Raw genomic sequence first — 23842 nt, 5'->3', positions numbered from 1 at the left:
TTTCACACGCTATTTCACATGCTAGTTAAATACTTCGATGCTTAAAATCGTTAGGGAGAAATGGAATACCGATGTGTATTTTTCCTTTAAAGTACCGATTCCTGGAATCTGACTGGCTGACACCCTTCTGAAGTGGTTCCATAAAATCTGGTATACGGAAAAGAAAGCGTTGATACATACAAGTATCTTTTAATACAGTCTTTGCTGTGCTCTTGAGGATCCTTGTGATATTTTGAGCTCTAGTTGAATGATAAGTGTCGCATTTTAAATCATTTTCGTAGTTAGAAATTATGAAACGCCCTGTTAAAAGCAAGGAAGTTTTCATGCCCGTTGAAGTAAAACAAAATGCCTGACAAAGTATGGCTTGGACAGATTCCAAGTGCTTGTACAAATGTGCTAAAGAAATTATACTTTGAGTATACAGCTTGTCCAAAGTCATCCATTATTAATACTATTAGTAATATCTTCGGTAAAGGCTTTGACGCATAAATATTTCTGATAAAGGTAGGTTGTGTACTTTTGTCCAACTGAGCAATCTTGCTTTCATAAAATATACCAACATTTTAATGACTGATGATTAACATGCTGTAATGCACAGTTCAAAATTAAAAGCTCAAATGCTGTACATGGGAGGTTAAGCTCCCCCTGACGGTTTTACAAGGTGACGCCGGATAGTTTCCGGCATGACGTCAAATGACGCGATTAACCGCGTGATACTGCGTGACACCGAAATACCCCACCCATTTTGAATGGCTGCATCTGTAGCACAAAATGAATTGAAATGAATAAAAACGAACAAACCCAAATAAAGATAGGTTTACATCACATACTATTAGTCTACTGTTGCTTTGCCAAGCCAGAAACCAGAGCTCTTTTCTTTGATGCAAGAAAGTCTAATCTGGGCATAAAATCCTGAACGGCAACGAAACATGCAATAAATTTGGCTGCTTTCTCTGCAAACTGCTCTTAGCAATCTCATCCACTCAAGTAGCCATCATATTTAGTAGTAGCCATCAGGTTAACCAAGCAGCAAGCCTCGTGAACCGCCGGTACACCACCGCAAACGCTTGCCTGATCAATGAGTGAACTACGGTCGGAACTGTCGACAGCTGAATCTCAGTATTCAGGACTAGCGCTACACCGGGAACGAACTGGTCTTCTTACCATCTAAAGAGTGTGACTTGCTTGGACCCGCAGTCACTTTCCATGTGCACAAACTCTGCTAGTTCAGCCAGAAATAACTAGATGGTCTTCAGAGAGCCTATTGCTAGCGTGTTGCAGCAGGTATCTTCTCCTTCTCCTCCACCTCACACCAGACCAGCCTGTTGCTGTTCCTTTGTGTCCGTGGGAGATCTGAATCCACATAGATCGGATGAGTATTCAACATTTACAGCTCGAGAATTCAATTGTTACCTCAGTCCCAGTTGATGTCAGTTTAATTCATATGAGTGATGTACTTGCTTTTGAGTCTCTAGTGTAGAAGTTGTAATCAAAAAGCTTATTAACTAAATGGTATAGATGAATGGTATACTGAATGTATCTTGTGGTACTTGTAACTCTTCGTAACTGAATATATACCTTTTGTATTCTGCTAACCTTCACTATCAGATCTGTTATATATAGTATGCACATTTTATGTATTAATAAATGTATTCTCGTGTATTAGTATCCATGAATGTGCTTTGCTGAGCAAGGTTGATTTTCTAATAGTCGTTGAAGAATCATTTTGTGATTGTCCTTGTAAATGCACAAAACCCCTACAGGGGTATCTAACAAACATTTGCTGATGCATCTAACTTTAAAAAGACATGCCAGTCTTAACTACAAGTTCCCCATTAGAGTTAAAATATGGGCAGACATCTGAATTTTCTTTAGGAGTTAGTGGTCTGAATGGACTGTAAGGCACCAATCCATGAACAAAGATGAACAATAATGAACACATACATTTACTGCAAACATTTTGTTTATAAATTGATGCTTGATATTCCCCCAGAAAATGTAACATAATTTTCTATTTACTGTATAAACTGTGCATCTATTTCAAGTACACATGTAAGTGGTACCAGGTTCATCCCTAAGAGTAGATGGTAGCATCTTCAAGGTATGAAGCACTTGAATATTGTTGTTCTTCAAAATAATCTTGGATTTTTGTGGCTATTGAAATAACAAGTGAGTGAATTGTAGAAAATAACACTGTACACATATTCATATACCACTAGAAATGTTCAGCAAATATCTTATTTTTGCTTTAATTGATTTTTGAAAGTTTCTTTCTGCAGCAATTGCAGTGTCCAAGTGTGCAAAGCTGGTAGAAACATATCTAAGAAAACTCAAGGCTATAATTGCTGACCATAGCCTTTACCATAGAGTGACTAAGAGGGGGTGAAAACTTATGCAATCAGTTATTTTATGTTTTATATTTATAATTAATTGAGTAGTACATTTAGATTGTTTTCACTATGACACTTTATAGTGTTTTGTGATCAATCAGTGGCCAAACACCCAGTTAAACACATAATGTTTTTATACTGAAGCACAATAAAATGTAAAATAAAAATCCAAGGTGGAATGAATACTTTCTATAGCCACTCTAGCACTAGCAATATTAATTGAGCATATCTTTATGTTTTAGTTTCCTTACTAAGATGTTATCTTATTAAAGCATTTATTTTAATGTTTTTTGAAAATGTTTCATGAAAGTGTCTTTGTGATATGAGCAAAGAACAACATGAGACATTAAATATAATATTTGCAGAAACAAATGTAATCTATTAAATCTATTAAATCATTACATCTATTAAATATAATGTAAATCTAAAATTACATACAGATGCAGCCATTCAAAGTGTGCGGCACAGACACGTACCGGAGGTAATTGGCTAGGGCCTCCCGAGTCATGACGCAAAATACTGGGGTACGTGATTGGTTGACCGACAAGGGCACTCGTGTGGAATATAAACATACAGTATATGGCTGGTCTCGGTACTTTAATGAGAACATTCACACCAGTATTCCATTTCTCCCTAAACATTTTAAGCATCGTAGTCTTTAACTAACGTGATACCGGAGTCAACAAGCATACTTTTAGAAATTGATTAAAAGGTAATATAATATGGAATCGTGTATCTAAAGAAATTAATAACGATATAATTATATTCATGTACCGCAACACGATGTCTGTTGATAATGTTTCTGTAGGGCTTTTTCAACACTCCTCATGTGATCTTGCTGGTGGCACTGTGGGTTAGGTTCCTGATTCCTACATCACATGTTGTGTGTTTGAATCCAGCTGAAGCCATGACTTTTTTTTAACAAACATTTCTTTGAAAAAATAAAACATTTCCCTGAGTCAGTGATTAAATAAAACTTCACTCTCACCAAACAAATTTATATTTCTAAATATCACAACATGATCAAATTTAAGTCATTTTAATAACAATGAATAGTCACCTATGCGTTACAATAGAAACGTTTATATTGATTTAAATTGCGTTTCGATTTAAATCGCAAACGCGGGTTTAAATATATGTGTTTTTTGATTCACAGTCAGACAACTGCAACATAAATTGATATCTTTGTCTTCTAAGTATCTTAATAAACTTTCAGCATAGCTTTCTCCCCGTTAAGATTTATTTTTCTTGGGATCTTGGGATCAAACGTGGAAAAATTAGATTGTAATCTTTTTTATGTTTTAAATACATTTTAGAAAAGTGTAATCTATACTAAAAAGCTGTACACCACCTGCTATAAATATACATATTGTAATACTTTCGGGCTCAGATAGGACAGACACAAGAACTCAGACTTGCGGAGTTAAAGCAAGTTAAAGCCTTGATTTTATATATCACCTTTAAAAGTGGCATCTCAAAGCAATACAGTAGATGTAAAAACAGTTAAAAGGACCACAGATTACAAAGTTAATACCCAACACGGATTTTACCCATCTGTCATGCTAATAAAGCACCTTGAATTGAATTGAGAGGGAGGGCGAGCGAGAGAGCACAGCCAGGACAGACAGGCAAATAAGATACACTCCACAGACATTCACAACAGCGACATATCATAAAACTTTTGCACATATTGTTAAATTATTACTTGTTTTTCAGGAAGTTAAAAAAACACTTGAATTACTTTATCCAGTCTATCGAAATAAAATAATTTTTCAAGCAATGCAACTAACGTCGGGCAACATGTTTTTTTTAATCCAACATTGACAGCCACATCTTAAATCTTGACAGTCAGCTCTTTTTTCTCTATTTGAATTGTGGCGATTCAAACAACTTGGGATAACAAGTGGTCTCAAAGTCACTGAGCTCACAGAGCTTCCACAACAGATGACAATTTCCTTAGTCCTTCCTTAGTCTTCCTGAAATTGTCAGATTGTGAGTGAATAAAAGCATTTTATTAAAAACATGTTTGCGTTTGATTGGGAGCTATATTATGTATTATTCATATGTAAGATATAATGATGTGTTCCTGCTTACACATCGCACGACTTTAAAAGCTAAAAAAACAGGTTTCAATTCACATTATCTGGCGAGGCTTGTTTTGTCAAAGGACAGCACACTCTCTCTCACTTTCCTTAAACAGACAATACACACGGGGGAGGGCAAGTGAGCATCCCATCCACTGTTCCTCCAGAAAGCTTATGCAGAAGTGAAGGAATTAAATATGGAATTAATATGGAATTTAATATGGAATTAAACCGGTTTCACAGGTATTTTCAAAGTAGAAGGGGGCGAGATTTCCAGCGAAAGACACCCCCCCCTCCAAAACCCAGTAAGTACAGTACTTACTAGTTAAGAAAGCTAGGTGTTAGCATCAATTATTAGTAATCAATAATATTAAATTTAGCACTGTAATAAATTGTGCTAATAATAAATTCTATTCTACTCTGAGAATGTAGGGGTAGGAAGAATGCCCGTGGTCTTTTCACTTACTGTAATATTATGGACACTCAATTGACTTAAAAAAAACAACTTTTTATTTACAGCTGGTACAGCACCCCACCGCGCCCACGCGCCAGCATTATATTCTCCTGTACGGGTAGAATATGTTCATTGTCTTCCAATGAAAGAAGGGTTCCTTTCCCCGTAGTTGGGAGACATTAGAAGCTTGCCACACCCGGACTGTTACACCAACGCATTAGCATGTTAAATCGATTTCATTGAGGAGCCTAACTTTCTTAACTAGTAAGTACTGTACTTATTGGGTTTTGGAGGGGGGGAGGTGTCTTTCGCTGGAATCCTGCCCCCTTCTACTTTGAAAATACCTGTGAAACAGGTTTAATTCATCACAGCCAGCACTCCCGCAGAGAGGGTGGTTGTACTTGCAGAGCATCGGTATAGATGGGTAAGCCAGAGCCGACCGCTATGCCACCCCCATGTTCGGGGTGCTTATCATTCTCAGTGCATAACAAGGAAGATTAATAAACATAAACATAATCTCATGGTTAAATAGCCAAGTCTAGCCATGTGTGAGTCTAGTCTCACAGAGCTTCAACAGCAGATGACAACTTGTGAGTTCGATTAAGAATGAATAAAAGCATTTAATTAATAATTGTTATTTGTTAATTTGTTAATTTGCTGGACAGAGAGGTGAACATTATTACCCAGAAGACAAAGATAGCGATTTACGTTGCATTGTGCATTGTGCTGCTGTAATACAGTTTTAAATAATTAAAAGTCTAAACAGTATCAGCTTAATTATGGGTTTTAAATAAAGGTGATTTAAATCAATATAAATGTTTCTATTGTAACGCATAGGTGACTACTCATTGTTATTAAAATGACTTAAATTCGATCATGTTGTCTTCTTCTTCTTCTTCTTCTTTTTCACAGCCTTAGTCCCAGACTGTCCTGGGGTCAGCTGCTTTGGTTGCTCTTCTCCACTTGTCTCTGTCGAGCACATCTTCCTCACTTACTTCACATACCTCCATATCTTTTCTCACACAATCTATCCATCTCTTTCTAGGCCTGCCTCTTCCCCTGTTACCTTCCACCTCAAATTCCATTACCCTCTTTGTTACTTCCTCAACGTCCCTCCTCATGATATGTCCATACCACCGTAACCTCGCCTCTAGCATCTTCTCAACCACATCCACCACCCTACATCGTCTACGGATTTCTTCATTTCTGATCTTATCCTTCATTGAAATCTGCAGAATCCATCTCAACATCCTCATTTCAGTTCTTCTCATCAAGTTCTCTTCCCTCTTTCCAACTGCCAAGCATTCAGCTCCATATAGTAGTACAGGTCTAATCACAGTCTTGTACATTTTGCGCTTTAACTTTCTAGGAATTTCCCTGTCACAGATTATTCCAGTTATTTCTTTCCACTTGTTCCATCCAGTTTTCACTCTTTGTTTTACTGCCTCTAGTGTTTCTCCTCCCTTTACCAGTTTTGATCCAAGGTATTTAAAGCCATCAACTTGTTTCAGTTTTCCTCCATTTGTCTCCTCAACATTGGTCATAGTATCTCCTCTTCTCTCCATTACCATTATTTCAGATTTTTCTGCATTCATTTTCAGTCCACCCTTTTCCAGACTCCTCTGCCATTTGAACACTTTCTCCTGTAGTTCTACTTCTGAATCTGCCATCAGTGCCACATCATCAGCAAAGATGAGTTCCCAAGGCACTTCTGTTCTTACCTCCTCTGTCAGTGTGTCAATAATGTTTATGAAAAGGAAAGGACTTAGTGCTGATCCTTGGTGTACTCCAACTGTGATTTCAAACTCTTTTGTCTCTCCCCGTTGTGTTATCATTGTAGCAGCAATGTTTGTTAATAAGACAGAATTAAGTGTTGCGGTGCTTTCCCAAATGAGGCCCCATCTCTCTGTTAATCTCTGTGGTGCAGCCACAGAGAAACTATTCATGCAGGCTCATTTAAAGATGTTTTCTTTTGATAAGGGACAGCTCCCAAATGTGGATGCACTTAGCTAAGCCTGATCAATGGTCATCCATTGGCGCCTATCTGTCTAGGGAGTGCCAGATGGACATCTGGACTGCATTCCTAAGTGTCAGGAGTAAGTGACTCATATCTCACCTTGATCAACCAATCAGGGACTGGTAGGGCCAAGTAACCCACGTGGGACTCTGATGCCCAGGAAACTTTCAGCCAATGAACGAGCTGAAGTTCCTCCAGGTAAAAACAGGCAACACAGAGGGCCTGAGAGAATTCTGTGGACTTTTCTAAAGGGAATTCAAAGGAGAATTCCAGGGCAGGATGGCCCAAGAGCAGAAGGCTCCCAAGGGCAGGACATTCTCGTTGCGCGCCTCCTGACCATCCTGAGACTCAGCCCGGACAACCACGGAACGGCCGGTGTGTCCGAGTGCCAGAACTTTCCTTTGTTCTAAGAGTCGAGAGTGTAGGTTGCCAGAGAGTAACCAGAGGATCCACCCGAGGTTAGCATAAGCAGCAAGCCTCGTGAACAGGTCAGAACTTTGGACAGCTGAATCACTATTCAGAACTAGCTCTTCATCAGGAATGAACCGGTCCTCTTCCTGACTTGCTGGGACCCACAGTCATCTTTTCTCCTGTGCGCAAACTTTGCTAGTTAAAGCCAACACTAACTAGCCGGTCAGTGAGCATCAGCAGCGCACCGTCGCAAGCCGCACAGCAGAGCCTGGCTCGGAGCCAGAGAGCCCGCAGGAGATCTGAATCCCCAGAGATTGCATGAGTATTCAACTTCACTGCATTACTGCTCGAGAATTCAATTGTTATCCCAACCAGTTAATATCAATTTAATTCCTAAGATTTATGTACTTGTTTATGAGTATCTAATGTAGAAGTTATAACCAAGTGCATTTACGAAACGGTCTAAATGAATGATATACTGAACGTATGTCCTCTTGATATATGTAACACTTCGTAACTGACTGAATATATATACCTTTTGTATTCTGATAATCCTCTCAATAAGATCTGTTAGGTTTATATGCATATTCTATGTATTAATAAATGTATCCTCGTGTATTAGTACCTGTGTGTGTGCGTTGTTTGAGTTATATCGCATGGTTGGATTCTAAGGCCATCAAAATAATCAATTTTGTGATTTACTGCTACAATTAATAATTGTCCCAGTAAATGCCCAAACCCTACAGAACTGGTGCCTTCAGAGAGCACACTACATCATCTTCGTAGTTGCATCTCTATAGGTTGCTTGAACTAACTTCACCATGCTTTCTGGTACTCCTTTCTTCCTCAAGCACCAATACACCACCTCTCTGGGCACATGGTCATATGCCTTCTCCAAGTCCAGAAAGGCCACATACACCTTTTTCCCTTTCTCTAGTGTCTTCTCCTGTAACTGTCTCATCACAAAAATGGCATCTGTTGTGCTTTTTCCCGCTGAGAATCCAAATTGTGAGTTGTGGATCCTGACTATCATCCTGAGTCTCTTCTCTGAGGGAAATGTTTTATTTTTTCAAAGAAATGTTTGTTAAAAAAAAAGTCATGGCTTCTGCTGGATTCAAACACCCAACATGTGATGAGAGAGAAACCTAACCCACAGCGCCACTGGCAAGGTCACGTGAGGAGTGTTGAAAAAGCCCTACAGAAACAGTATCAACAGACATCGTACAGCGTGTACTATTCTTGTGTTGCTGTACATGAATATAATTATATCGTTATTAAATTCTTTAGATGCGTGATTCCATATTATATTCCCTTTTAATCAAATTCTAAAAGTATGCTTGTTGACTCCGGTATCACATTAGTTAAAGACTTCGATGCTTAAAATGTTCAGGGAGAAATGGAATACTGGTGTGTATTTTTACAGAGTAAGTACAGAGACCAGCCATATACTGTAATACTTAAAAACCTTGTTGAGTGTTGTTTCCCCTGGTGGGGCAGTCAACGGTTGTAGCTAGGCAGGACTGATTTCAGATTTCCCTGATTAAAATCACCTGCAATAATAAAAACACCATCAGGGTGTGCTGATTCTTGTTTACTAATAGCTTTGGACAGCGTTTTGACTGCTTCCTTAGCATTAGCGTTAGGAGGTATGTATACAGCAGTAATAATGACCAACGTGAATTCCCTAGGTAGGTAGAAGGGTCGCATTTTACCATTAAATATTCTAAGTCGGGTGAGCAGTGGATCGCGATTTCTATAGTATCTCTGCACCATGCTTGGTTGACATAAATACACAGACCTCCTCCATTATTTTACATCCTTTATCTGGTTGATGCTTTCTATAATCTACTATATGACCATGTGTTTAGTTTTTGACACATTGAGCTGAAGAAAAGAGTTAATCCTCGCTTTTATATCTACTGGATTGAGATGGTGTCTGCTTTGGTTTATCATCATTTCTGGATGGGATGTATTTGTGTAAGCAGTATATTAGGGAGCTGTATCAGCATGCGTAGGAAGAAAGAGGGTGTAGCTTTAAGTCTCAACAACAGATGTATCTCCTAAATCTTCTACATTCTGAAGGAAAGGGTTAAGAGCTTCTTGGAGCCCTTAACTGTTGCTGGCAAGATAGGCTGCCTGAGAAATAAATTCCCATTGGAGTTTTAAGGAACAGTACATCTGCTACATAGAGCTGTTTATTACCTTTGTGTGTGTGTATTAATTAAAAACAACTGTAAAGCTAAAGTTAATTGGTGTGATTACTTTGTTATACTAAATAACACTTCCTAAGGAGTTGTCATTGCTGGTATTGGTATTCCCAGCTTTAGAGATCAGAGAGTTAAGATTACATATCTTTTATATGTTAGATATCTATAAACACAGATGCAGCCATTCAAAACAAGCGGGCGATAGCGCATTATTTTGCGGTGCACTTGGCGCAGCCTACCGGGAGTTACTGTAAATTCTCGCATAGTGCCTCATGATACCACGTGGTACCACAAGTAAAATAGTAGTATCCGGAATTTCCACAAGGTTGAGCTAATAAATTTCAACCTCTCATGTTTGAGCTGTCGCCATCAAAGTCTTTAACGAAGATATTACTAATAGTATTAATAATGAATGACCTTGGACAAACTGTAAACTCAAAGTATTGCCCTGTTCCACATTCTTTTTTTCATTGACCGTCTTTGTAAAAGTAACACCACAGCATTTCGCAATCACGCATTTGTTTCCAATCATGCAAAGTACAGTAATTTTTGAGAATCTCCGATTCACCATGCCTTTCACATGCTCATAAAAGAGATTGATTTAGGAACATAAACATATTACTGTATGCAAATTGTACTGTATACAGTATGTATATGTATATTTAATGTCTTTACTGCCGTTTAAGTATTGAATATTTATATGGAATTTTACCACTGAAGGGAAATCTTAGTGGCTGAGCATAAAAAGAATAGGAGCATACTGTAACACGTGTGAAGGCCATAAACGATATTAATTTTGGAACATAAACATACAGAATATGGCTGGTCTTGGTACTTTAAAGAAAACATACACACCAGTATTCCATTTTTCCCTAAACATTTTAAGCATCGAAGTCTTTAATTAACATGTGAATTAGCGTGTATAAAAAGTTATAGTCTTAAGCTTTTCTGCTAATATAATATGGAATCGCGTATCTAAAGAAATTAATAACGATATCATTATATTCATATACTGCAACACAGTAGTACACGCTGTACAATGTCTGTTGATTCTGTATGTGTAGGGCTGTTTCACCACTCCTCACATGACCTTGCCGGTGGTACTGTGGTCTATGTTCCTGACTTGTAAACCAGAGGTTGTGTGTTCAAATCCAGCTGGTGCTGTGACTTTTCTTTTAACAAACATTTCTTTGAAAAAATAGAATATCAATATAATGGACAATTAATTGACAATTAATATAGAAAAGCACATATTAAATTTGGGAAATAGTTTTAATATGTAAATAGTTCCCTGGTTCTGCATCCCTGGGTGTTTCTCTCTCTCTCGCTCGTTCTCTCGCTCGCCCCTCCCCCCCCATCTCTCTCAATTCAATTCAATTCAAGGTGCTTTATTAGCAGGGTTCGTCGTGTGTCTCTCTCTGGTCGGGGCGCGGGAGAGCTTGCTGGCAGGTGGTGACAGAGAAGAAAATAAAGGCAGCTTTTAACTCCGCAAGTCACACACCAATACACACCAATACTCCATTTCCCCCTAAACATTTTAAGCACCAAAGTCTTACATGTGGTTTTCATCACTCTCTGCGGGAGTGCTGGCTGTGACAAATTAAACCGGTTTCACAGGTATTTTCAAGTGGTCGAGTCTTCAGCGGGAGGGGGGAACAAGCTGCCCAGCCGTGTGGAATGCTACAGAACCCTAAACAGACAATACACCCTAGCCGAATAAGATATCCAGACACAGCTGTAGGAGCTCCACCAGTAAAACTCAAAGTATTACGCTGATACACACTATTTGCACCTGTCATTTTAAATGAAAATACTTTATTTTTTCATCGACAAAAAGTAACACCCACCACAGCATTTCGTTGATCTAACTAACGAGGATGGGACATTAGCTAGCCAAAATGATAAAGGAATAACTTACTTTTTTGTTTATTTCTTTAGCACATTTATTTGAACATTTCCATCGATTGTACAAGCACTGAAAAACTGTTCAATCCCTAGTTCGTCGGGCATTTTCTTTTACTGTAACAGATATAAAAACTCCCTTGCTCTTAAGAGAGCGTTTCATAATTTATAACAAAGAAAATTATTTAAACTGCGACACTTTTATCATTCAACGAGAGCTCAAAATATCACAAGGATCCGCAAGAGATCAATAAAGACAACAGAAAAAGATATGTGTATAAGATACTGTCCATGGGAATCCAAGCTTTTTTATCTACGCTAAGAAGTAGTCTTTAAAATTTCTTCATTACACAGTGAAGTCAAAATTCCGGGATGTGCCTATATAAGTACACCAGGCAAACGTTCTGAGGTCAAATTCTTCCAGCACGGGGGTACCTTTAAAGTGGAGACGATGGCACCAAAATTTTTTGGCATGCATAAAAAACAGCAATTCTGTCAGTGAGCTTCCGTGCTGGAAGAATTTGACCTCAGAACGTTTGCCTGGTGTACTTATATAGGCACATCCCGGAATTTTGACTTCACTGTGTAAATGAATTAATAGCAAACATGGTTTACATAAAAGACATTTTTCCAAGAAAGTTTAGCCTTTGTCACTAATGAAACCACTAAATAAAGACATAAATATAGAAATCTTAAGATTTTTTTTTCAATGTTGGTAGCAGGATGAACTGTCAGGTTGAGCTAAGTGTATATTTTGTCACAGAGTTTCTGCAAGATGTTAACAGTGAAAAAAGGTATTTAGAAATGAGTTATTTCAAGAAGAACATGTTCAGAATAATTGCAAATCTAACAGGATAGAGAAAGCACAGAAAATATGCAGTTAGATTGATCAGATTAGTATGAAAAGCCATTTAGCAAAGAGGGAATGAGAAGAGTGACAAACTAGTATACTTTAGATCTTTTTTTCTGAACCAGGGAAAATCTGATCATGTTTCTCTATAACAATAATAAAAAACTTAAAAAAAAACACCAAAGTGGCATCTCAAAGCAATACAGTAGATGTAAAAACAGTTAAAAGGACCACAGATTACAACGTAAATACCCAGACAAACGCAAACGCGTTTTTAATAAAATGCTATTATTCATTCAGCAGAGAGAGAGAGAGATAGAGAGAGAGAGAGAGAGACATCCAGCAGAGAGAGAGACACACGCCGGTTTTCATTGAAAAAAAGTAATTGTTTTTTTTTTATATTCCTCTTGTCTAACAGGAATGTTTTGTTTGTGAACAGACTGTCCACAAACGTGAGACTGTCTTTATCAGACTTTTGTGATTTTGGCCATAGTCCGTCTCCTTACCAAAGCGATACAGTGGTGCAGCTTGAAGTCTGTACCTGTATACAGTATGGTACAGATAAAACTTACACCATACCGATGAGCTAATACCAGGGAAAGACACTCCTATTTTATTTAAAACACAATAAGCCAGGAAATGTGTCTGATGCATTAGCAAGTTAAAAAAATTGCGTCGAAAACCCGGGCGTAACAATTGTTTCCTTTTTCTGATCACTCAGTCTCTGGATACTCTTCTCACCTGCCCTGTTTTCTTTGTTTTCTTGTTATTTGCTGATTATGCCTGCTGCGATCCACTCCTGCCCTCACACCTAAAGAAGACTATTTTAAATTTCTTTGTGAGGTCCATAGTGCAATTAACCCTTGCTAATACATTTGCGGTCTTTTCAAAGTATGTGTTGTCCTTTGACAAAACAAGGTTTGCCAGATAATGTGAATTGAAACCTGTTTTTCTAGCTTTTAAAGTCGTGCGATGTGTAAGCAGGAACACATCATTATATCTTACAAATGAAAAATACATAATATAGCTCCCAAACAAACGCAAACGTGTTTTTAATAAAATGCTTTTATTCACTCATAATCTGACAATTTCAGGAAGACTAAGGAAGGACTAAGGAAGTTGTCATCTGTTGTTGAAGCTCTGTGAGCTCGGTGACTTTAAGACCACTTGTTATCCCAAGTTGTTTGAATCGCCACAATTCAAATAGAGAAAAAAGAGCTGACTGACAAGATTTAAGATGTGGCTGTCAATGTTGGATTAAAAAAAACACATTGCCCGATGTTAGTTGCATTGCTTGAAAAATAATTTTATTTCGAGATACTGGATAAGTAATTCAAGTGTTTTTTTAACTTCCTGAAAAACAAGTAATAATTTAACAATATGTGCAAGAGTTTTTATGATATGTCGCTGTTGTGAATGTCTGTGGAGTGTATCTTATTTGCCTGTCCTGGCTGTGCTCTCTCGCTCGCCCTCCTTCTCAATTCAATTCAAGGTGCTTTATTAGCATGACAGATGGGTACAATCAGTGTTGGGTATTTACTTTGTAATCTGTGGTCCTTTTAACTGTTTTTACATCTACTGTATTGCTTTGAGATGCCACTTTTAAAGGTGATATATAAAATAAAGTTTTTTATTATTGTTATAGGGAAACATGATCAGATTTTACCTGGTTCAGAAAAAAAGATCTAAACTATACTAGTTTGTCACTCTTATTCCCTCTTTGCTAAATGGCTTTTCATACTAATCTGATCAATCTAACTGCCTGTTTTCTATGCTTTCTCTATCCTTTAAAATAAACTATTATTCCACAATGCAGGATATTACATGGCCAGTATCACAGGCCAGTTCACAGGTTTGTAGGCATAATTTAATTTTGAAAGCCACTGAGACATCAGGTACTACTGTTATATTTATGAAAAAGAAACAAAACAAAAAGCATACTAACAACTGTGCCAGGTATCCGTTTTCCTTGTAAATAGTTCCCTGCAGGAGAGCCGGGGAACTGTAACATATTACAATATGTATAGATACATATTTTAATACTTTAGGGTTCGGATAGGATGGACACAAGACCTCAGACTTGCGGAGTTAAAGCAAGTAAATGCTAGTATTCTTCACTTTTGGGGATTCAGCTCCAATATTCCTTTCTATCGAGCTAAATTCTGCAAGTGGCAGCTCTTTTCCGCATTTTCCATCATGTTTCTTTTCCAGGGGAGCAGCTCTTCAACAGTCAACAGTACCTTCCGCTGCAACCACAGAGTCCCAGTCGCTCCGTGCTAACTGGTCGCCCTCCTTTTAGTAATGTTTTAATAGTGATCTAGAACTCTTCCTTTACCCTGGAGGTGCAAGTGGATCGATTATGTGATTTATGAACTGCTGCCTTTTGTTTCAGGGGCATTTTGATTTTTTTGCACAAAAAATATGATTACATCAGAACAGTTCTCAAATCATACTATAATCTTACTAACGAAATGTGCTGTAAAGTGGAATGTCACTATAAGTACCATCTGTCTCTTCTAGAAGTGTTTTGAAGAGTCAAAAAGGATCCAGTATAGTGTAATAACAATTAGCAGTACTATATTCACTACACTATTAAGCAGATTTACTCAATGAATGCAAAATATGACTGCAAAGTACTGAGAAGTCAGCCTAAGAACCACTGTACTGTGAGCAGATCAGATCATTGTGAAAATCAGCACATTAGCAAGGCAATGCTTCCTGGGATTTTGACAGCTACTACATAGACAACAGAGTAGGTTCTTTGTTTAGAACAAACAACACCACAGGATATGACTGACTGGACTGAGGAAATACTGGACTGCCAGAACACTTTTGTGATTTTAATGCCGGTATGTAACTTATCTGTCCACATATGGGAGGAAAGGGTGAGTGCAAGGTTTAATCAGATTAATAAAATAATTATTAAAATAAATAAAATAATATTTTTTTTTTCCCTGCTTTGTAAAGAACACAATTTTACCTTACTGGCTATGTCTGGTGTCTTGAGATTTGCCTGTTTCAAACCTTGCTAACAAATTGCTTTCCCTCAGTGCTGTCACAGGAATTTTAGCTAAACATTTGGAATTTTAACTGAAGGATGTTCTGTTCAAATTGCACAATGCACTAATAAGAACATTGTCAACAGTTTTGGTCACCATATGCCAAAAGAAAGATTGTTGTACTGATTTAAAAGGGATGTGTCTTCAGACACTCTGAAAGAACTTATTCTTTTAGTCCCTGGATCAATCAGCTGCCTGCAACCAAGCAAGCTAGGTATCTGGATGGCCTCTTCTCATTGGTAACCTTTTTCATGGTCTTTATGTGATAGCACAAAATATTTTCATGGATATTACTTACAGGATTATGCATCTCAGAGAAAAGATTGTTGGCATGTTTGCAGTTTTATTTCTGTTTTTAAGTTCTACAACACATTTTCCAAGCTTAACAGTTAATTGTTAACAATTAACAATTTTTAATTTTAAACTCCTTTTACATTGTGCTGGGTTTCAGACATGAATGTGTTACTCATAAAGGGGACATCAAGAAGCCTGTGAAAGTGCTGTAATGATGGATATCATCAGTAATTACCCTGCCTGAAAACAGCTCTACATGAACACTTTCTTCGGGCTCCATCTGCAGGACCACAGAGTTGGTTGCACTGTCGTTGGTGTCCACAGCCGCATTATCCCACACTGATACAATAAACTGGCCATTCCTGATTAAGCTTGCATACATGTGTGGTGTTCCATCAAAATAGGCATTGAAACTGAAGAAATAAATGCCTTTCACCGGAGCTGTAAAGATACCTGGAGATAAGAAAACGTAGAGCAAGTTAGACTGGCGGGCTCATCATCAACTGGGGGATCGAAGCATGGACTCCCAGTGTACTATGGTTGAACTGCAGTTACAGTGAGTGGCCAGTTAGTCAATCAGCCAGCTGCACCACTCAAACAGCACTGAGTTTTGTTACATTTCTTTTTTTTTCTTAAATGTTGTCTGTTTTACAATAAGCCTTAGATAAAGAAAATTCACTTTCTTCCTTAGAGGGTGGGGTCAGAGTTCTTAACTTGGAGGTAAATACTTATTCTGATGTAAAATGCCATTACTATCAATGTTAGGGTGTAATTGAACTGTTAATATTTTAAAATACATTTTGCACTAATATTAATATCGATTTTGACTTGGAAAACCCATAGCTTCATAAATTCTTTTGACTATAGGTGTTATATAAGATGCTAAATTCCAGTATTACTTTCTAAAATGATTCAATAATCATACAGTTTATCCAGATCAAATGGCATCAGTGGTATCATGGTATGGCTTTGACTCTAAAATGAGTGATTTTTAAAATGATTTGTATATCTGTAAACCAAAAAGGGGTTTTAAAAAGTAGCAGAAAAAGTTGGTGCTTAAGTGCTGTCTTGTCGTTCTCAAAAATTTAGAGAAATTCTATAATAACAGTATTGTCAGTAATGCCCAAACTTAGGTGGACTCTGTGCATGGCCAGGGAGGTGGTTGAACAAAAATCAGAAACGAAGGGAAAGTATCCAATTCGTTTGACAAGAGAGGAGTCTTGGACGTAGAGCAAAGTTCGTTATCAAAAGGTCGAGAGAGAGCTAGAAATCAGGACCGAAGGGTTAAGCAGCTATAGTTGAGAACAGTCTCAATGGTGAGTGAGGATGGATTAAGGAGAGAGGGTTTAAATAGGAAGTAGCGTGAAATCAATTAGTGCGGGAGTATGTGCGGTGCAGATTACGCGTGGGTATGTGGTGAAACCTGCATGCTTGCATGCGAATTATATGTTTATATTCGAAGTTCGTACATACCTGTGTCTGGATTGTAGGCATTTCCAAAGTTAGATATAACTTCTTTGAAGATCAGTGTAGTTTTAACAGGAAACGGTCCCATTTCTAGGTAAGGTCCAGTTGACAAAGAGGCAGTGAAGGCAATGATTGGTGTTGCTGTGGAGGTTAAAAAACAGGAGTAAAGGAATACTCTCTGTGGAGAAAATAACTACTACAGTACATCAAAATAGCACATTTTTTCTAGATCTAGCAAAAAGCAGAAATTCAACCTTATACTTTACGTTTTTATTAATCTAAATGAAGTTGTACATTTTTAGTGCTTAACCTTCTGCTACTGATTCTCATTTTGATGAAAGGGCTTTGCAGAGTGACACAACGTGGGAGTATGGCACATCCAAAAATTGCACTGTGATGGATCTTTACAGATTAAACATTTATAGCTTAATTTTAATATTAGTAAATAATCAAAATAAGAGCTTCAGTTATTACTGGTTTATGAAGGAGCCCAGACAGTCATGCCCAGAGTAGGTTTTAAGTTATTGCTTCAGATTCCAATATCTTTTGAATAAATTTACTTCCACTTTTTACTCTTCACCACCATTACCCTTAATTTCCACTTCTGATGTCAGGATATTGGCATTCAAACCCCTCCATCCAGTGTTAATTTGTAGCTGTAAGCTTAGAAGTACCTTATATTTTTTTTGCTATTTCAAGAGTGCAAAAATAAGGTTTTACCCTCTTTGTCAGCTCAGACTAAAAGTGAGTGAAAGTGGTCGAGTGTATTGCATATGATCTGAAGACAAACTGTATAAGTAGAGAGCATTTAATTACTTTCCAGTATTTAGTGTGTGTACATCACACACAGATATAACAAAACACTTTCTTTAAAATGGTTTTATACCAAGAGATACTTGTAAATGTTGGAACAAAACTGCTCAATATTTAGGAAATAAAAAAGCATTCAGTTGATAATCTACATATCTATTATTGGCTTTTCAAGGGCCCTACTTTATTTAACTCCTGGTATGAAATTTTAAACAAAACATATTTTGTGTGATAACGTTACATAGAAAGTAACAGTGACTTTTTTATCCTGTGAACAGCTATTTTCTATTAAATTCCCAAGGAATGTGTTATTATTGTCAATACCTTCTTTTGACTCCAGTTTTTTTTCCAGGTTGTCCAATTTGGCTTTTACCTCACTCAGGTATTTGTAGATGCTGGAGAAAGAAAAGGCATCACTGTCAGTCTCAACATCCCAAACAGGTGGTTCAGCTGTGCTGACCAGCACCAGGCTGAAGCTCAGGAGCAAGTAAGTATTGAACTTCATTGTGGTTCTCCTCGTCAGCTCTGCACTGCTTTCTGTATCACCATTAGCATGTATTTATACACAATCAGATAAGTAACTGCTGACCTGTGCACACAAACATTACTTAGTATAAATGTATAATTTGGCCATTGTGCCATAACATGTCTTAAATATATATATATATCAGGAATATTTAATCGGGTAAATGTGTTTGCCTTTAAAGGCTTGAAGGAACTTTTAGGATGACTAATTTTCTAGTCATTTGTAGTATTGAGGGTCAAAACACTTCAGTTTTCTATAAGTACATAAAATTTTACCTGTCACTTAATTTTACCTGTCCCACATTTTTCACAGTTACTCTCTAAAGACATCGAATGGTAACTGCAGAGAATATAAAATACAGAGAATATAAACTAATTTTACTTTATTGCTAATTTTACCTGAGTGTAAAATCTCATTTATAGGATGGCACCTCCTACAGTGTACACCTACCCTTGACACCGTATCTGGACATCACTGGCTGCAGAATCCTGGATTTCAATTAAGTTTTCCATCCCTGCCCTGACCAGACTACAGGGCAGTAATGCTGCTACCATTATAGGCTGATGTACCTCAGTGGTAAAAGGCAGTTGGCCACAATGGAAGAAACATATGTTTTAGTAATCAACAAGTTTCTTCCAATGAAAAGCTTTTATATGGCAGAAGAACCCAAACTGGAAAGGCAGATTTTGACCAAGTGTGTACATACTGCCTTGACAGAGGACATCAAGCTGCAGTCTTAATAATAAGAAGAAAAAGAAGAAAAATGAACTTTATGCAATACAGCACCTTTAAAGGTGGCTTCTCAAAGCACTTTACACAATGACCAGAACAATAAAAAAATACACAAGATATGCACGAAGAGAATACACAGTGAGAGGAGACAGTAGATGGAGGTACTGAATACAGGAGGAGCAGAGGGGTAAAGAAGAAGGTTTGAGTCTGGATTTGAAGGAGTTTAGAGAAGGTTACTCTCTGATATTACTGGGGAGAGAGTTCCAGCACCTGGGGGCATAACAGGAGAAGGCCCTGTCCCCCATAGAGTGTAAACGGGCTTGGGGGATAGATAGGAGACGAGAATTCAGAAGAGTGAAGGTTGTGAGGTGGGGAGTAGGACAATAATAGCTCAGACAGGTACTGAGGTGCCAAGCCATGCCAACCCAAGGCAAGCCAAGGATTTTGAAGTTGACACAAAACTTAACAGGAAGCCAGCGCAAGGACTCCGGGATAGGAGTAATGTGATCACTTGCACTAGACCTGGTCAATATTCTAGCTGCCAAATTTTGGACATACTGGAGTTTGTTCAATGTGGATTTAGAAACCCCAGCAAGTAGAGCGTTACAGTAGTCCATTCGGGAGAATATAGTGAAAAAAAGAAAATAATGGGGCATGAACATGTGAGGTATAACTCATTATCTGAAAAACGCAATCAAATATATATATACACAGGTATAAGAATAAACCTTATCTATATTTCATATATACAAATAGCTATTAGAAATTTAAGTTGTTTAAAATAAGGGGGCTGAATCAAGTCAAAAAAATCTGTTAATGAACAGGTTTTGAATTTGCCTTGTAAATAAAACGTTCTGATAAGATATTAAGAAAATGCTGAATTTTGCTTTCCATTGTGACTAATCAGCTTTTAAATGTTATCAGTATAGAGCTACTTTATGAAACAAATTTTTAAAGATTTTTAATTTGATAAAAACTCATTACAGTAGAAATTTGCAGAAGCAAATGCCTGTGTGTTTATAGCTGACCAATGGGTATTAAGTAGCAAAATTGTTTTTTATATTTCATGTTATTGGTAAAGATTGTTCACTTGAAGGTGAGATTTCCATATTATTACAAGGACATAAAAGAGGGGTTTAGGGTTATTGGATATTAGGTCAATTCTAATGGAATCAGAAAAGCTTTTGGTAAAGCAGAGAAACAACAATCCCCTCTGACCGGGAGACTATGTCCTTTGCTGGAGTGACCTTACTGATAAAATCTGTTCCGACAATGCACTGGTTAGTCTCATTGAGATTTCCTTTCTGATCAATTGGTTTGAAGAACAAATACTCCTCTGAAGACAATACTATTTAGAGTAACCAGACAAATTTCTTGCATGAAAATAATTTAATTCTCAGACAGATCATGTGAAGTGAATATTTTCAGAAAACATGGAAAAGGACACAGATCAACATGTCCCAACTATTTACTCAGGTTAATTAACTTCACTGTAAAATTTGAAGACTGCAATATTAAAGAGTAAACATTCAGCTCTGTCCAGGCCTCTCCTTATGAGGTCAGAATGGATAATTGCAAAAACAAGGAGAGAAAGAGAGACAGAGAAGGGAATGTAAGAGCACAGCTTGTTCAGACAAGTTGGCAAAAGTTCAGCAGGAGGTTTAGATCCTAATCTCACTCATTCCCACTCTCCTACATGTATACTGTATATACAGTACACACACATCACTGGCACCTGGGACTTCTCTTTGTGCATCACCAGCCCAGCCACACCTTTTCAGCACTCCATAGCTAGGTTTTTTAAAACTGTTCAGATTGAGTCCAAAGCAAAATTGTACAATTTCTTAAAAGCAGACGTTGATGGAAGGCGGCACTTCAAGAGAAGTACAAAGGAATGACGCAGATATTCTACTGCATCCATGACATCAGCTTAAACAGACTCTAGGTGAAGCACATACCACATCTATCACAAAAGTGAGTAAATCAAAAGCTAAAACAGAGGTTTCCATTTGATTGAACAAATTAATTGGGAATAATCTTAAAAGGGAAAAGAGAGCACTTGACAAAATATTACAAAACAGGATGCAGTTACAGAAAAGGAGTACCATGAGTTGCAAGCACATTTTTAATGTAATAATAATGATCCTTTATTAGCCCTATACAATTTCTCATTAGGAATTCATCTTTTCGCATACCCCAGCTTTTCTCCATGAGACACAGACAAGGAGAGAAGCTTGGGGTCAGAGCGCAGAGTCAGCCATTGTAAAGCACCCCTGGAGCAGTTAAGGGCCTTGCTCAGGGGCCCAACAGAATAGGATTCCTCTGCCAGCCGTAGGATTTGAACCAGCAACCTTCCAGTCACAAGTGCAGATCCATCCAGAAATTGAACTGAAAGGAATTGTCTCTCGGCTAGCAGTTTCCCTGTGAAACTGTCACATTTTCACTGTATTCCAGGGCTTTCTGAACAAACTGGATCTCCTTTTGGAGATCCACCTTTAATTAACAATTATCCAATTAATTATTTAATTTCTCTTTCTCTAATGCTAAGGTGCCAGTTCAACAGTGCTTCACCATTATTCCTTTCACCCCACACTAACAAAGCAAGAAACACTTCTTCTAGTGCTACATTGGGAAAGTTAAGCTGAAATAGATATGTGAAAAAGTGTTTTCACAACTTTGATGAAACCAATCATAAAAAAACATAATTATATGAACTAGTAAGAAAAAAAAACACTTGAAAAAGGCTCCACAGCCAAAAAGTTGTGTCTTTTCCTTTCAGCATGGAATACACCTTTACCTGTTCCTTTGAAGCCTACATAGGCTGATGCAGCTACAGTACCTACTAGAAGGAAGAAAAGGGCAGCCAAAAAATAGAGAAAAAATAAAATGTATATTTTAAATCGTATAATTTAAGAAATTAAAATATACACAGTGGCTTTAAATTAGTGTTTTACTAAATATTGTACACAAATGAAAAACACAATTGTGATTTCTGTTTTCCTGGCTATTTCCAATCATCCTGGAAATTGTTGGTCTGGAGGTTCATTAATGTTATTACTTCATCTTTAATAATATTATTTTAATATTTAAAATATCACATTTAAATTTAAAAATTATAAAAGTAACTTAAATGTGAGTATATTTTACACATTATTTTATTATTAGAGAAAGTCTTTATTACGCCTCAGGAACAATTTGTTAAAAGCACAATTTGCATTTTGGCCAGGATCAATCACAGTCCCTTTCACATGAAAAGGAAGAATTCTACTACTCACCACATGATATCAGGAAGGTATTGAAGACCAATTTTAATTTTACTGTTTAAATAAAAGCTACCCCTTTTTTACTTCTTGGGGAGGGGAAGGCCAATTCCAGGGAGATGCAAACACATTTTAGGTTATTGTTGGTCTGATCTGGCCAGTAGACCTAGTAGACCTGGGTTTTACTATTGTCGGTATTCACATGTTTGCTCATTCATGTTCATTCATGTATTATTAATGTTATTTTTGTATTTGCATATATATTATGACATATAGAATTAATATAGATGTTAAAAATACTATAAACATAGTATTTATTTGATTTAAATGTTACAGAAAGAGTGTTCATTTCTTAAAAGCACAACTGGCACATTGGCCAGGAAGTAAACCCAATGCCTTTTAGTTCACAGGCGACAATGCTACCACTGAACCAAATCTTCACTCAGTTTGAGCAAGTTGTTTGGACAATCATTTCATTTTACATTGTAACGTATGCTACAGAAAATGTGGTTAAAATAAATATGTCAAAACAAAAATAACATGGGTTACCGAGTTAAAGAATTTGATGCAGATGTTTATGAAGAAAGTAAAATACTCTACCACAATCAGTTAAATTATTTACATTCATAAATTAATATTTATAATTAGTTCAGTTACATGATTAATAATATATTAATATCCCATGAAAGGTGGATTAAAAAAAATAAGTACATTTTTGTTGTAGGAAGCTAATATTTCCACAAGCACCACATATTGTTTGACTTTGGCCAGTGAGTCACACAGGTGAACAATGCCATGCTATAACAAAGCAGAGTGCAGCCACTGTAACGTGTCACTAGGTTCTACTGCGTGTTCTGAATGGCTCCATCTGTACATATACAGTAGGTGAACAACACATGTGACTAAACCTTAGAGTTTGTTGTAAGACCTTTACCGCATGTCCTCTATACAGATGTCATTGAATCACTGAGATAAGCTATAAAACAGGTCTTGTGATCTGACGTTAATCACCAAACCAACCTTATGATAACTAACACAATGCTTAACAACCCATATTCAAGACAGCTGAAGCAGTAAGGTTGATTTGTGTGAAATCAGTTCAGAACTGCTTCATTTTATTAAAAGAGATATATTTATTTTGAATACAAATAATGCACATAATAATCAAGGATTTTGAAAAGGAGAAAGAATAGAAAATAGTAATAGTAATAAAAAAGTGAATACCATTGTGACACAGTGGTTAACATTGCTGCCTCACTGGGGCCCTGGGTTCAGGCCTGGGCCTAGGGTACTACCTATGTGGAGTTTGTATGTTCTCCATATTTGTGAAGGGTTTTTCAGGGTGCTCCAATTTCCTCCCACTGTTTAAAAATATACTG

The 23842-nt window shown here is 37.2% G+C and overlaps 1 protein-coding gene across 1 annotated transcript; it reads right to left on the bottom strand.

Annotated features, from left to right (window-relative positions):
- Window positions 1-15728: 15728 nt before the first annotated feature.
- Window positions 15729-19820, bottom strand: LOC138223339 (complement C1q-like protein 2). The gene is made up of 4 exons (XM_069179657.1): window positions 19715-19820; window positions 18270-18482; window positions 17142-17276; window positions 15729-16121 (listed from the first exon to the last, which is right to left on the bottom strand). Exons 1-4 carry the CDS (start codon window positions 19818-19820, stop codon window positions 15841-15843), a joined length of 735 nt encoding a protein of 244 aa, XP_069035758.1. The 3' UTR covers window positions 15729-15840.
- Window positions 19821-23842: the final 4022 nt, after the last annotated feature.

Source organism: Lepisosteus oculatus, chromosome 16 (genome assembly GCF_040954835.1).
Source record: "Lepisosteus oculatus isolate fLepOcu1 chromosome 16, fLepOcu1.hap2, whole genome shotgun sequence".
NCBI lineage: Eukaryota > Metazoa > Chordata > Actinopteri > Semionotiformes > Lepisosteidae > Lepisosteus > Lepisosteus oculatus.
The sequence above is the reverse complement of the archived record's forward strand: the minus strand, read 5'-3'. Positions and strand labels throughout refer to the sequence as shown.